The sequence below is a fragment of the Podarcis erhardii genome, assembly GCF_964252035.2.
Source record: "Podarcis erhardii genome assembly, chromosome: 1".
NCBI classification, from domain to species: Eukaryota; Metazoa; Chordata; class Lepidosauria; order Squamata; family Lacertidae; genus Podarcis; species Podarcis erhardii.
This window is the reverse complement of record NC_138497.1, coordinates 84265289-84281643: the sequence shown is the minus strand read 5'-3', so window position 1 is coordinate 84281643 and position 16355 is coordinate 84265289. Positions and strand designations below refer to the sequence as shown.

Below are 16355 nucleotides of genomic sequence, written 5' to 3'. Positions count from 1 at the left end.
ATCCCAAAGCAGCTTCTGAACAATAAATATTAACATGATAGAGCATAACAAAAAAAATCCTTCCAGTAGCACCTTAAAGACCAACTAAGTCACATCTTGGTATGAGCTTTCATGTGCATGCACACTTCTTCAGATACACTGAAACAGAAGTCACCAGACCCTTCTATATAGTGAGAAGGTGGGGAGGGGTATTACTCAGAAGGGTGGTGGGAATGGGTGATTGGCAGGTAGCTGTGATTGGCAGGTAACCCTATTTATAGACTGGAAAGAGAAGCTGCTGAATTGCAACTTATTACCAAACTTAAAACCATGGAGAGACCTTGTCTGAACAAAGACATTGGATTCTTATCTCATTATACATGACAAAGCCATTTTTCACCTTCTCACCCCTTGCTTTTTCCTGTAAGACCTATTGCAGTCGTTAAGAGTCGTCAACAGGCTCATCACAGCTACCTGCCAATCACCCATTCCCACCACCCTTCTGAGTAATACCCCTCCCCACCTTCTCACTATATAGAAGGGTCTGGTGACTTCTGTTTCAGTGTATCTGAAGAAGTGTGCATGCACACGAAAGCTCATACCTAGAACTAACTTAGTTGGTCTTTAAGGTGCTACTGGAAGGAATTTTTTGTTTTGACTATGGCAGACCAACACGGCTACCTATCTATGATAGAGCATAATAGAGTTTCACAAATACAGTATAAATTATGAAGAATGTAATTGTTTCACTAGTTATTTATTTATTAATCAATCAATCAATCTATCTATAAAATACTATTAACAAAGCAACAACTATAAAATAATCATTACAATCAAAAAAATCATATTATATGATTGAAAAATCAATACATCATTTATAATCTATAAATCAATCTTAACAACATTAACAAAGTAGCAAGCAAAAACAACAACTCAGCACTGTTATGTTATCTGATGGACAGGCATAAACATGACAGAGATTGTGCTGATGGGGTATCTTATTTTTTGCATGCCACAGAAACTTTTGTTGTTGTTGTAAAACAACACAGCTTTTTCTCTGATAAATGAATTGTGCCTGAAAGTGGACCCATTGAAATAAATGGGCCTAAGTAACTCATTACTAGCTAATGTCCATTGATGTCAATTGGTTTACTCTGTGTTTTAGTCATACCATCCTATAAAACCATTGGGAACAGTGTAAAGAAAAGGAACAAATTGTCCCATCCCATGTGTTCTGTGGGTATGGCCTCTAGAAGAGACATGACCAGGGGTCATGTACAGAATAAACATTCTGTGATATTCTGGCCGTGGACAAAGCTGCATTGTAACTTTTGAATAAATGTTTGGTTTTAAATAAATGAATGAATGACTGTTGAATAAACATATAACCATATATCTATTTAGTTTCCAATTCATATTCTTCTCCAGTATTTTGGGGTTTCAAACACAGTGGGGTTTCAGAAGAACAAGGGAATATAAGTAACAATATCGCCTCTGCAAGTTGGCCAGTGTCTGTTAGGATTTGCTCTGTGTTTGCAGTCCTGGGATTGTTGTTCTATCACATGGCGGTGTATGTTTTTATTCCACAGTGTGGGAAGTGACAGGGACAGGATGTTTGTGTTACTGTGTTCTGTGAAGTGGGACTATTGTCCTTTGTTCTTTCTCTTTGCTGTCTAATGAGAAAGAGGAAGGAGCTAAGTCAGAATGCTTCAAGTGTATTATATGTAAATAAACGTAGATTAGCCAAAATGCTGTGCTACTGAGTTCTGTTACACGAACTGCAAATACTCTGCAGGATCCCTAAGTGTGCTGATGCTTCTTGGTATCAGTCGCTGTGATGTTCGGGCTGGAGAAAGCTTTTGAATCTCCCAAATGACCAACTAGGAGGGAAACAACATGCCAGTTGGGCATGTGTCTCTGCCAGGGTCCTACATGCGAGTAGGATGATCCTAATAGTGTCACAATAATCATGTGTTTCCTGTTGTGGTTCCTGGCATGTGCTCTCCTCCTCCCCACCCCATGCCCAAGCACAGGACCACCTCATTCTGGCACTCCTTCAGAGAGCAATACAACAGAGTGATTTCAAAATGACAACAAAATATAAGCAGAGTGTAGGGGGACTAGAGACAGATGCGCTGTAGGGATAGACTAGTCATTGAGAGGAGTCAAAGTACTCTGATACTGTTGAGGCTGTTGACTTCCAATTTAATAATCTGCCTTGGGTCTAGTTAAATGTAGTGGTGCCATGAGACCAATATGTCAACATTCTGCCCCCTCTTATTGTAAACAAATTCATTAAAGTCTAATTAGGACTCTGTAAGAAGATGAACACTTTCAAGAAACTGCCCCAGTGAAAAACACCAGTCTGTCAAAATGGAGCAAGGTCCTGAACCCTGGCAAATGAGTAGCTCCATACTGAAACACCCTAGAGTTTACCAAGAACTGACCAAGAACTGACTTAGTTGGTCTTTAAGGTGCTACTGGAAGGAATTTGTTTTGTTTTGACTATGGCAGACCAACACGGCTACCTATCTGTAACTGGAACCCTAGAGTTTGTAGCTTTTAAAATGTGTGGTGCTTGTATACACAAATAATGACCTGAGGCTCAAAAAAGGCAATATTACTGCTTTCTTATAACAAATTTTTGGATGAGATGCCACTGCTATCCAAAAATCTGTCGTCATGAAACAACTGAATTTCTGTTTTAAGATGCTAATTGGTAATATAACAACAACCATGATGATGTTATCAGATCTTTGATTTGAAATCATTACCAGAATGAAATTTGTATGGTATGTTGTCAGTGATGCGAGGACTCTGCTCTCAAAAACTCAAATTCCTATTCCAAAGTAATCCAGATTCCACACCAAGAGAGCCAGGATTCTGTAGCCTATGTGAATTAAGTTAGAACATACATGTTGTTTTAGGTTTTAGTTTTGCTTTTTTGTATAACTTACTCTGGTTTTTCTAGTCATTTACAGTAGAAAGGAACTGTGCACAATACCTGAGCTATTTCTCTTTTTTTTTTTTTAAATTTTTTATTAATTTTACAGAATAGGAAAAAGAACAAAAAAAAAAAAATACAAGAGTTTCATAAATCATATGTCTTTTACAGAATCTTTTGGACTTCCCCACATCTTCCCGAATCTGCATTATTTATAATACCAACTTCAGCATTTTGTTATCTTATTTCATCACTTATTGTATCTTTCATTTTGTCATGTTACCCATTTCAGTATATTTGTAACCCAATGTTCATAATACAAAATCTTCAGCTATTTATTATCTTATTTCATTACTTGTTGTATCTTTCAATTCATCATGTTACCAAAGTCAAAATTATTATAACCATGATCTTATGTATTGTGATTAAAACATAATGCAATAAAAAATTTTCTTAATTTCACCTCTATCTTCTTGTGCCTTAGTTTTCATTTCACCTGATTACCATTGCTGGGGCTAATATTTCCTAAAAAGTGCATTTTCTTAACATTCATACAACTTATAGTATTTTTGCAAATAGTCCTTAAATTTTTTCCAGTCCTCTTCCATTGTTTCTTCTCCCAAGTCTCGGATTCTGCCAGTCATTTCCGCCAGTTCCATATAGTCCATCAACTGCGTCTGCCATTCCTCCAGTGTGGGTAAATCTTGTGTCTTCCAACACTTTGCGATGAGAATTCTTGCTGCTGTTGTAGCATACATAAAAAAGGTTCTATCCTTCTTTAGCACATTCTGGTCTACAATGCCCAGAAGGAAGGCCTCCGGTTTCTTAGGCAAGGTATATCTGAATACCTTTTTTAACTCATTATAGATCATTTCCCAAAAGGCCTTCACTTTCGGACATGTCCACCAGAGATGAAAGAACGTCCCTTCCGCCTCTTTACACTTCCAGCACTTATTATCAGACAGGTGATATATCTTAGCAAGCTTGACTGGGGTTATGTACCACCGGTATATCATTTTCATAATATTTTCTTTCAGGGCACTACATGCCGTGAATTTCAATCCGGTGGTCCATAGCCTTTCCCAGTCCTCAAACATAATGTTATGTCCAATATCCTGTGCCCACTTTATCATGGCGGATTTAACTGTCTCATCCTGTGTATTCCATTTAAGCAGCAAGTTATACATTCTTGAAAGTAATTTGTCTTTAGGTTCTAACAATTCTGTCTCTAATTTCGATTTATCCACCTGAAACCCAACCTTTTTATCTGTTTTGAAAATTTCCCGAATTTGAGCATAATGCAACCAGTCTCGCACCTTGCTTTTTACACTTTCAAAACTCTGCAGCTTCCAATTGTCACCATCTTTTTCAATTAATTCCCAATATTTTGGCCAGTAGGCCTCCATGTTAAGTCTCTTACGTGCCTTGGCCTCCGCCGGTGAAAGCCACCTTGGTGTTTTGCTCTCCAATAAGTCTTTATATTTTGTCCAGACCATAAAAATTGCTCTTCTAACAATATGGTTTTTGAACATTTTATGAACTTTAACCTTGTCATACCACAAATACGCATGCCACCCAAAAGCATTATCAAACCCTTCCAGATCTAGGACATCGGTGTTCTCTAACAAAAACCAATCTTTCATCCAGCAGAAGGCTGTAGATTCATAATATAACCTCAAGTCTGGCAGGGCAAATCCCCCCCTTTCTTTCGCATCTGTTAGTATTTTAAACTTAATTCGGGGCTTTTTGCCCTGCCAAACGAACTTAGAGATATCCTTCTGCCACTTTCCAAAACATACCACTTTGTCCACAATCTGCAGGGTCTGAAACAAGAATAACATTTTCGGCAAAACATTCATCTTTATAGCTGCTATTCGGCCTAACAAGGAAAGTTTTAGTCTTGTCCAAATTTCCAAATCCCTTTTAATTTCTGACCAACATTTCTCATAGTTGTCCTTAAACAAATTCAAGTTTTTAGAAGTCAGGTACACCCCTAGGTATTTTACCTTTTTAACCACATTTAATCCTGTCTCTTTCAAAAACTCATCTGCTTCTGTAGACGTTAGGTTCTTTGCTAAGACCTTAGTCTTTTGCTTATTCAACTTAAATCCCGCCACCCGACCATAATCAGAAATTAAATCCAAAACTCTTTTTGTGCTAGGAACTGGCTCCTGTAATGTTAATACCAAATCATCTGCGAATGCTTTCAATTTATATTGTTTTACTCCAACCTCAATGCCCCGAACTGACCGGTCCCTTCTAATCATGTTCAAAAGCACCTCCAGGACCGAGATAAACAATAATGGGGATAGAGGGCACCCTTGTCGTGTCCCTTTTTCAATATTGAATTCCTCCGTCACCACATTGTTTACTATCAATTTAGCTTTTTGATCTGAATATATTGCTTCTATACCATTTTCAAACCCCCGTCCCACTCCCATCCCTTCCAAATTTTTCTTCATGAACATCCAAGAAATGTTGTCAAAGGCTTTCTCCGCATCAATAAAAATTAACACCGCTCTAGTGTTAATATTTGTTTGTAAGAGTTCCAAAATGTCAATAATGTTTCTCGTGTTGTCAAACAAATGTCTACCCGGGAGAAAGCCTGCTTGGTCTTTATGAATCACTTCGTTCAATACTTTTTTAAATCTATTAGCCAAAATATCTGCAAAAATTTCTGTTTTAAGATGCTAATTGGTAATATAACAACAACCATGATGATGTTATCAGATCTTTGATTTGAAATCATTACCAGAATGAAATTTGTATGGTATGTTGTCAGTGATGCGAGGACTCTGCTCTCAAAAACTCAAATTCCTATTCCAAAGTAATCCAGATTCCACACCAAGAGAGCCAGGATTCTGTAGCCTATGTGAATTAAGTTAGAACATACATGTTGTTTTAGGTTTTAGTTTTGCTTTTTTGTATAACTTACTCTGGTTTTTCTAGTCATTTACAGTAGAAAGGAACTGTGCACAATACCTGAGCTATTTCTCATCACTAATGGATCTTCTCCAAAGCGTTGTTGTGGCTTTTGCAATTTCACAAGTGTGAGGAGTTACCTGAGAGCAGCCATTCCATCAGACCGCCTCATTGGGAGAGATAGGAAGTGTTGTGTTGGGGTATCAGGAAAGCATGTCAGAAGGAAGCAGGCCTCTCAAAGAACAAATATCCTTTATTACTACAAGACAAGACTAAAAGAAGAAACTCACCCTGGAGTACTGCACCATAGAAACTACAGGGGCTCAAGGGTCCAAAAAGCATTACATTCATACAGCACCCCCAGGCTTACATAGCAGGAAGCAGGGCTCACTTGCAGGCAGGAAGTGTCTTGTTTAAATGATTGTATGTAAGCTACTCTGGTAACCATTTTGGCTGAAGAGCAGGGTATGGATGACAACAACAACAACAACAACAACAACAACAACAACAACAACACATGCTATACAGTGGGTGTTTTAAAGGTCAATCAATGCTATAACTTCATTCATTGGCTAAAAAATCTGAAAGGTGGGGAAAGGCTAGCTTCTTTAAAAAAACAAATGAGAATAGAGCCTGAACATTTTGCCTCATATTTTTGGATCTACAAATGTTTGTACAATTTCTTTTGAACAGGATATACCTCAGTTTCTACATTCCAGTAATGAGTCCCATCCCACAAGTTTCAGTAATACCCATAAGGTTCCAATTTATCTTGCTTGTTTCCCATACTCTGTGCAATAGTATGGAGACAACAGAAACCATGAGTCTCCAGCTGCTTCCTTCTTGTAGTTGCTTGCCCTTTACCACGTTTCTGTAGCACCACTTCAGTTTTCTGTGCAGCAAATGAAGCTATTGTCCCCAGTACCAGGTGTTCACCTGTCATCTGTAATACTGTCTCCCTTCTGCTTAGGATTTAGTTTAAAGCACTCCTGACCAGGTTCAGGAGACTCTTAGCAAACATATTGTTGCCAACCACTGTGTGAGGTGCAACCCATCTCCTGCCAGAAGTCCTTCCTCAAGCATATAACACCTGTGTTCAGAGATCTGCACTTGTTGCCAATCTGTGACAGGGCCAGCTTCAAGGTTTTACTGTTTAAACCCCTTAACAACCAGTCTACCTACGATATCACATTACCCCATGTGTGTACACAATCGACAGAATTGGCACGTTTATAAATCAACAAAATACCTGCACTACATCTGTAAGAACATATCATTTGGTGTGCCAGCACTGACACTTTAGAACTCCTTGATTTTTTATATTGGACAGGTGCCTTCGCTGTATTCCTTGCCATACCTGTTAAAGGCATTCTTATTCAGATAAACCTACCCAGATGTTTAGAAATTTTGTAGGAGTGTTAATTATTTTAGTCTATTTTACTGCTGTTGTAACATTCTGATATTTTAAATTACAGTTGCAAAACTTTTTAGTGGTACAGTGGTACCTCAGTTACAGACACTTCAGGGTACAAACGCTTCAGGTTACAGAAACCCAGAAATAGTACCTCAGGTTAAGAACTTTGCTTCAGGATGAGAACAGAAATTGTGCTCCAGTGGCGGCATCAGGAGGCCCTATTAGCTAAAGTGGTACCTCAGGTTAAGAACAGTTTCAGGTTAAGAATGGACATCGAGAATGAATTAAGTTCTTAACCTGAGGTACCACTGTACTGCTTTTCAACAAGTGTATAATCAAGAAGTTCATATATCTTTTCTTCTCTTCTTCAAAGAGGATATTCCTTGAGACTTGTAGACTTCACTGGGCAGATGCTATCTTGGCTCTTGGCTATTGAAGATATCATGCAAGAGAGAAATCCTGGATATATTTCCACAGTAGTCCAGCTTCTGACCCATTGCAATATTTTCTTTCTTTTCTCTTTCTTTCTTTCTTTCTTTCTTTCTTTCTTTCTTTCTTTCTTTCTTTCTTTCTTTTCTTACTCCCTTCCTCTCTTACTTCTTTATCTTCCAGTTAAACATCAGCCAAATGTCAGAGACACAGCTGCAACCATCCAGCAGTCTGTACCAAAAGTCCTATATCAATTATAAGCTTTAACATTGTCAGGCAACATACTTCTCCATCACCCGTCTCAGAGCACTCTTCACTTCTTTATTCCTCAAGCTGTAGATGAGAGGGTTTAGCATGGGGATTACCACCGCATACAATAAAGAGGCCACTTTGCCTCCATTTCTTGATGTATTAGGTTGGAGATACATAAAGATAAAGCTGCCATAAAGGATAATAACAGCCATCAGGTGGGAAGAGCAGGTGGAGAAGGCTTTATGCCTGCCCTCAACTGAACGGATTCTCAAAATAGTGGCAACAATGTAAGAGTAAGAGATAAGGACTGTCAAATGGGTGCTTATCAGGTTAAAGCTAGCAAATGAAAACATGACAAAGATATTGAGGCTGGTATCAGAACAGGAAAGTTGAAAGAGTGGGGGACCTTCACAGTAAAAATGATCAATGACATTAGGACCACAGAATGATAAACGAGTCATGCAACCTGTGTGTATCACAGCATTGACAGTTCCAGCAATGTATGAACCAGCCACCAGAAAAGCACAAACCTTCTGAGACATGGTGATTGTGTAGGTGAGTGGGTTGCAGATGGCCATGTAGCGGTCATATGCCATAGCAGCCAGGAGGTAACACTCAGTGGTGGCAAAAGTTACATAAAAATAGAACTGAACTATACACTCATTGAAAGTAATCACTTTCTTTTCCCTTAGGAGGTCTTTCAGCAGCCTGGGACTGATGGTAGTTGAGTAGCAAATGTCTAAGAAGGACAAATTACTAAGGAAGAAATACATGGGGGTGTGAAATCGAGCATCAGCCCTGATTAACATAAGCATCCCAAGATTTCCCACAATTGTGATGAGATAATTGACTAGAAACAATGCAAATAAGATGGCAGCCAACTCTGGACTGTCAGTGAATCCCGTGAACACAAACTCCTTCACTCTACTGCTGTTCCTGTCAGGCATTTTTTCCCCCCTGATGGAATCAAAGAGAAACAAAATGGTGGTGGGTGAGGAGTGGGAAGATTTGGAAATCATTCACCATCAGAAATGAGGTAATCAATCTTCACGACTATATGTGCTTTTTTGAATAGAGAAATTGAGGTTTAAACCCCTGAATTATGGCTGGAATATAAAATTTAAAGGATCACCATTGGTGGAGAAGACCTTTAACATATGAGGATGGTGTTTCCATATCTCCTCCTTCACAATTTAAAGCAGTCGCACTCTATTACCTTGAAATAAGGCAGTATACATAGCTTTACACAGCACAAAGAGAGGGTGATGTAGTAGGGTGGCCATATGTCCGGAACTTCCCGGACATATACGGAATACTGCAGTCGTAAGCAGTGTCCAGCTATAAATCGACCAAAATTTATGGGACAATCCAGACACATGGCAATCCATGTTGGCAGTGTCATTTTGGGGTGATTTCACCAAAAAAGCTAAACAGCTTTAGGCAAAACTAAAAAAGCTAAACGACTTTGGCAAAAAACCCAAAAAGCTTTTGTGTACAGATTTTCACTTTTTGAAGTACGGCAACCATATGATATAGGGAGGGCAGAGGGGGACTGAGCCCACATTCCGACATGTGGAGATTCCCCAGAAACACCTCTGTATGCGGCCAACTTGCTGGTATTGAACACTAAGTGATTATTATCAGCAGCGAACTAGGCCTGTCTACAAAGGGTGACCACTATATGTGCACATCTCATTCTGTTAAAGAAAACACATGGAAAACATATGCTCTTAAATTACACTGCATTTTGCAGTTTAATTCTGAGAATATTTCAGCGGAGCCCTTTCACAAATATGCATGCAGAAACATTGAAATCTCCTTGCTTGCAGTACTTACGACACCATCTTCCTGTAATATTTGTGTATGTGTGTGTGCTTTGTAATAGTTACATGCACTTAAGAGAAAAATAGTTAATTGATTCTATTCAAAGTGTCCAAACACAAAATATTGGCGCTATTATTTCATATCCTCCAACATTTCTATGATGAAAATAGGGATGTTCCATTCCATAATGATGATTTTACTATTTATACCCCACACATCTTACTGGGTCACCCTAGCCACTCTGGGCAGCTTCCAACATATATAAAAACATAATAAAACATTAAACTTTTTTTAAAAAAACTTCCCTGTACAGGATTGTCTTCAGGCGGCTTGGGAATTGAATAACTCCATACCCTCCAACAATCCAATGAAAATAGGGACATCCTTAGGGAAAGTGGGACATTCTGGGATCAAACCAGAAACTGGGATGACTTCTCTAAATCGGGGACATCCCTGGAAAATAGGGACACTTGGAGGGTCTGTTATTTGCTAACAGCAATCATAAGTTAAATGTGCAGTTTCATTTTTTTCAAGAGAAGGAATTCAATTGGAACTTCTTTTTAACCCACTGTAGATATGAGCCTATCTCGCATGTTTTGACCTTTAGAACTGTAATCTCCAGGTTGAAATTCCTGAATCAGGCCATATTTAAAGTAGTCACTAGCCTTTTGATGAACTTCACAATCTTGGGCTCCAAGATTTCTCAGATCTTTGGCTCTGCGCATCATTTAGGCTGCATTCTCTTCTCTGTCCTCCTATCAGACCAGACAGGCTCTGCCCAGCAGCTCCTTTCATCTCCCTCAATAAGGGGTGTCTGCCATCTTTGACCTTCTCTTTTTCCATGACTTACTATAGTGCTTAAAAGCCATCAGGAGGAGTCTGGAGGCTTGGAAATTCTTATCCTCACCTTTACCCGCCTGTAACCTATCCTGGTCAGCATGGTTAGGAGCAATGGGCTGGTTTAGCAGCTTCTATCCTACCATCAGGAAGTTACCTGGGATATCATTCTTTCCTTTCCTTGTGTCCTCCAGTGGAAGCATTTACTGGATCATTTGATCTTTCTTAGATCCAAGAGTGGAATCTGTATTCCTCCAAGGTCCTCTAAGATGCAAACAACTGTTTGATAGGCAAGCATACTATTGACTAAGATTGCTACAGATATTAGTGAAAGACCTGCAGTTGCTGCATTGATTGAAAAAGTTCAGCATGTGCAACAGAACCTAGACCATAAAACTCTACAGTAGGGGTAGTCAACCTTTTTATATCTACCGCCCACTAATGCATCTTTCTTGATGGTAATATTTCCTTACCGCTCACCAGTGCTCGATGGAAGAAGGATTCAGTTTGTGTCGTAGAACCCCCTACCACCCACCTAGAATCCTGAAATGCCCACTAGTGGGTGGTAGGAACCAGGTTGACAACCCCTGCTCTACAACATCAAATAGTTAATGGTCTCTTGTTTACTGTTCTAAGGTTGTTGACTTCCAGTTTAATAATCTGCCTTGCATCAAAGTTAAATGCAGTGGTACCATGAGACCAACATGCCAACAATATCCCCGCCCCCCTTGTGTACCAACTCCTTATGGGTTAATTAGTGCTCAGTAAGAAGAGGAAAGCTTTCAAGCCACTGTTCCTGTAAAAATAGCAGACCTTTCAAAATGGAGCAAGGCCCTCAACTCAGGCAATAGTTTTGTTTTTTTAAAATAAATTGTTATTAAGTTTTGCACAAATATCTCCAATCAAACAATTTCACAAATAACATATTTTCATCTTTTGGACTTCCCTCAGCTTTTCTGACAATCATCCGTATTTAAATTTTTATCTAATCATTCCCCAAATTCAGTACTTTTAAAATACCTTTTCAAACATATTTACATTCTTGCAATATTCCTTATATTTTCACAAAGCTTCTTTAAAACCCACTAGTGTTGTTGTTTCATCACATACACTCTTCAAATAATCTGTAAATTTTCCTCAGTCCTCAATGAACTTGTGATCTCGTTGATATCTTATTTTTCCAGTTAGTTTATCCATTTCTGCATAGTCCATTAGTTTCATTCTCCATTCCTCCAGAGTCGGTAGTTCTTCCTGCTTCCATTTTTGGGCCATTAGTATTCTCGCTGCTGTTACTGCTTACTGGAAAAGTTTACAATCCTTTCTATTTATATCATTTCTTGTTATTCCTAGGAGAAAGGCTTCTGGTTTCTTTACAAAAGTATATTTCAGCATCTTCTTTAACTCATTATATATCATCTCCCAGAACCCCTTCACTTTCTTACATTCCCACCACATATGATAAAAAGTTCCTTCTTTTTCTTTACATTTCCAGCACTTATTACAAGTTTTAAACATTTTTGCTAATTTAACCGGTGTGATGTACCATCTATATACCATTTTCATAACATTTTCCTTTAATGTGGTGCATGCTGTAAACTTCAAATTATCATTCCATACTTTAACCCAGTCTTCAAAATGTATATTGTACCCAAAATCTCTGGCCCAATGAATCATTACCGACTTGACTTCCTCATCCATCGTATGCCATTCCAACAACATTTTATACATTTTCGATATTGTCTTACAATCATTATTTATTATTTCTGTTTGAAATTTTGAATCTTTTTCTTTATAACCCTTCTCTTTCGAGTCTTTTTTAAACATATCATTTATCTGATAGTAATGCAACCAATCAAATACATATTCTTTTACTTGTTCATATGGCTTCATTTTCCATTTCTCTCCTTCTTTAATCACCAATTAAAGAATTTAATTCTCCATAAGTAATCCAATTCCCCCTCATATTAATTTTCTTAACACACAGGACCTCTAATGGAGACAACCAGTATGGAACTCCTGGTTCCAATAAATTTTTATATCTCTCCCAAACTTCAATTAGCGATTTTTGGAAGATGTGGTTTTCAAAAGCTTTATGACTCTTCTTCTCTAACCATAAATACGCGTGCCACCCAAATCTGTTATCAAATCCTTCTAAATCCAATAATTTTCTATTCTTTAATTTTATCCATTCTTTTAACCAACAGAGACATGATGCTTCATAATATAGTTTCAAGTCTGGCAGGGCAAAACCTCCTCTTTCTTTTGCATCTGTTAATAACTTAAATTGAATTCTCAGGCAATTGTGCAACTCCATACACACAATGAACATCCTGGAGTTTATAGGCTTCTGAATGTGTGCTGCTTGTTATATGCATGTATATACAAATGCACACCTGAGATACATGCAGCCAAAGTCACTGCTTTCATGTGACAATTTTTAAAATAAGATTCCACCAACTTATTAAAAAATGTGTCATCATGAAAACAGCTGGTTTGCTGTTTTATAACACTATTTGCCATTATCAGGTTTTATCCAATTTATATACAGAGTAGACCCACTGAAATTTATCAGCTATGTTAGTCATATCCGTTGATATTCTAAGTAGAATTAGTGCTCCATGGTTTTTATTGTTGTGTTGTAGTTTAATGAATTGTTTGTGTGCTGCCTGGGTACCTTTGGGTTGAAGGGTGGATTATAAATACAACAACAACAACAACAACAACAACACTAAGGAGAAGCATGATGATGTTATCAGATCTTTTTAATGGAAATCTCCACTAGAAAGAAATTTGCATGGTACATTGTCAGTGTTGTTAGGACTCTGCTCGCAAAAAACCAAAATATTATACTAAGTAACCCAAGAGAACCAGGGTTCTGTGGCCTCCTCCAAAACTTCCCTACAGCTTCAACAGTTTCACAAGTATGAGGCACCAACTAGGCTACCACTGACTTCTACTCTGTACTCTGGGCAGTCCAACCGGAAGTAAACACAAGTATATGGAGGTCACCAGATTGGCAAAAGCTGCTCTACTCTAACTTTCCCTTTCTCCAGCAAAATGGTTTTAACAACAATGGATATAATGATTGACTTTATCTGAATGGTATTAGGAGAGTGCATTTTTTTATGTTTACATACCCAGTAGGGCAGGAATCACCTTTTTAATGTATGAAAGAAGACCTAAATTAGAAAGCTCATGAACTCCAGTCATTGTAGCTACCTGTTGTTCTTTAGCTGGCACACAGTATACCACCTCTAATCCCAGCTACAATAAAATTATAAAAACCAGTTTGTTTGTTTGTTTGTTTTCTGTGGAGAATCAACTACTTCTCCAACAAAGACCAGAAGAAAGGCTTAATAAAAACAAAACAAGAAGTTCCTTCTCTAGAGTCTAGACAATGGGTGCTTAAAAAGTGAAGCAATGCTATAACCTCATTCCTTGGCTAAAAACACTGAAAGGTGGCAGCAAGACAAAATAAATGAGAGTAGTGTCTAGAAACTGGGATGTTGCAGACGCTAGAAACTGGGACATTGAGGACTAATGCTCATCCAGGGGAGGAGCAACTGCTGCTTTTGCAGCCCTTCCCCATGGAATCCCATGTCTTTTATACAGCGTCCACTAGAACACCCTGACTCTGTAATCACAACATTACAATACCCTCAGCAGTATGGACTGATGTAATACTAATAGCATTAGCTATTAATAACCTGGTTCAGACTGTGTGCCCTTCATCAATCCATGCTCAATCAGCCTCAATATGACTATTTAAAACATTATTTAAGTGCCTTTTTGAATCAGTTGAAGGCTCATCTAGCTCACCATCTTGTCACCAACATGAGCCAGTCAGAAGCTTCTGCATGCAGGGAATTTTGGTGCTGACCATCTTCCTTTTGTTTGTCCCAGATATATGCTTCTTTTATCCAAAGAGGTTTCTATTAGCAATTCTGACTAGAAGCCATTGAGTTATCTATCCAATATAAATATACCTAATAAGATAATTCTCCATGAAATTTGTCCAAAGTAAGGACTATAATATGAGCTTACCTTACAGGGGTTTGGTAAGATGCCAGAGAGAATGTATGGAAAGTGCTTCAAACATTTAGTTATTTGCTTTTATTTGATCAGAATATATATCTATATACGTAGCTTTTCAACAACAACTGGACTCAAAGTAGTTCATACAGTAAAGCTGAGCAACAACTTGAAACACCATGAAGTATATTTCACTTCTTCTCTCTTAATCAAATAGGATATTCATTGAGTCTTCAAGGCTTCACTGGGAAGTTGCTATCAACTTCTTTTGGTTCTCTAGGAGAGGCAGCTATTGGAGAAGTCCTATTGGAAAATAGTCCTTGAAATAGTTCCACATGGCCCAGTTTCTGCCACAAAATTACTTATTCTTTTTTAATATTCCAGTCAAACATCAGCCAAATCCCAAATAAACAGCTGCTATCCTCCAGCAGTCTTCACTGAGCATTCCATATCAACACTAAACCTTAACATTGTCAGGCAATACGCTTCTCCATCACCCGTGTCAAAGCACTCTTGACTTCCTTGTTCCTCAAGCTGTAGATGAGAGGGTTTAGCATGGGTATTACCACCGCATACAACAAAGAGGTCACTTTGCCTCCATTTGCTGAATTAGGTTGGAGGTAGATAAAGATCAAGCTTCCATAAAGGATGATGACAGCCATCAGGTGAGAGGAGCAGGTGGAGAAGGCTTTGTGCCTGCCCTCAGCTAAGCGAATTCTCAAAATAGTGACAAAGATGTAAGTGTAAGAGATAAGGACAGTGAAATGGGTACTTATCAGGTTAAAGCCAGAAAAAGCAAACATCACATACAAATTGATGCTGGTATCAGAACATGAAAGTTGAAAGAGTGGAGGACCTTCACACAAAAAATGATCAATGACATTAGGACCACAAAAGGATAAATGAGTCAAACATCCTGTGTGTATCATAGAATTGACTGTTCCAGCAATGTATGAGCCAGCCACCAGGCAAACACAAACCTTCTGAGACATGGTGATTGTGTAGGTGAGTGGGTTGCAGATGGCCATGTAGCGGTCATATGCCATAGCAGCCAGGAGGTAACACTCAGTGGTGGCAAAGGTTATATAGAAATAGAATTGAACTAGACACTCATTGAAAGTAATCACTTTCTTTTCCCTTAAAAGGTCTATCAGCAGCCTTGGACTGATGGTGGTTGAATAGCAAATGTCTAAGAAGGACAAATTACTAAGGAAGAAATACATGGGGGTGTGAAGTCGAACATCAACCCTGATTAACATAAGAATCCCAAGATTCCCCACAATTGTGATGAGATAATTGACTAGAAACAATGCAAACAAGATGGCAGCCAACTCTGGACTGTCAGTGAATCCCAAGAAGACAAACTCCTTCACTCTACTGCTGTTCCTGTCAGGCATTCTCCCCCCCCCCCCCCCCGATGGAATCAAAGAGAAACAAAATGGGAAAACTGCTTAGTAGTTTTCTGTCTGAAATGAGGTAAGAAATCTCCACAGTTATATGGGCTTTAAACCCTAGAAGACGGCAGCATTGTCATTAAAGGATGGTCATTCGTGGAGAACAGAACTTCATGTACATGAGTAGTGTAGAATTTCCATCTCTCCAACTTGAGAAATAAAGCAGAGTCACTACATTACTTGACATAGTGTTGCAATAAATAGCCTTACACAACATAAAAGCTTGTAACTTTAGGAAGGGCAAAGTGGGACTCAGCCAAACCCACAC

At 38.5% G+C, this 16355-nt stretch overlaps 2 protein-coding genes across 2 annotated transcripts; both read right to left on the bottom strand.

The window, feature by feature from the left end:
* Nucleotides 1-7960: 7960 nt before the first annotated feature.
* LOC309351018 (olfactory receptor 5AP2-like) lies at nucleotides 7961-8887 on the bottom strand (the record flags this gene model as incomplete). The annotated part of the gene is made up of 1 exon (XM_081878347.1): nucleotides 7961-8887. The coding sequence occupies one exon, from the start codon at nucleotides 8885-8887 to the stop codon at nucleotides 7961-7963; it is 927 nt and encodes a 308-aa protein (XP_081734473.1).
* Nucleotides 8888-15106: 6219 nt separating this feature from the next.
* Nucleotides 15107-16030, bottom strand: LOC309351045 (olfactory receptor 5AP2-like; the record flags this gene model as incomplete). Its single annotated transcript, XM_081878350.1, has 1 exon — nucleotides 15107-16030. One exon carries the CDS (start codon nucleotides 16028-16030, stop codon nucleotides 15107-15109), a length of 924 nt encoding a protein of 307 aa, XP_081734476.1.
* Between the last annotated feature and the right edge of the window lie 325 nt (nucleotides 16031-16355).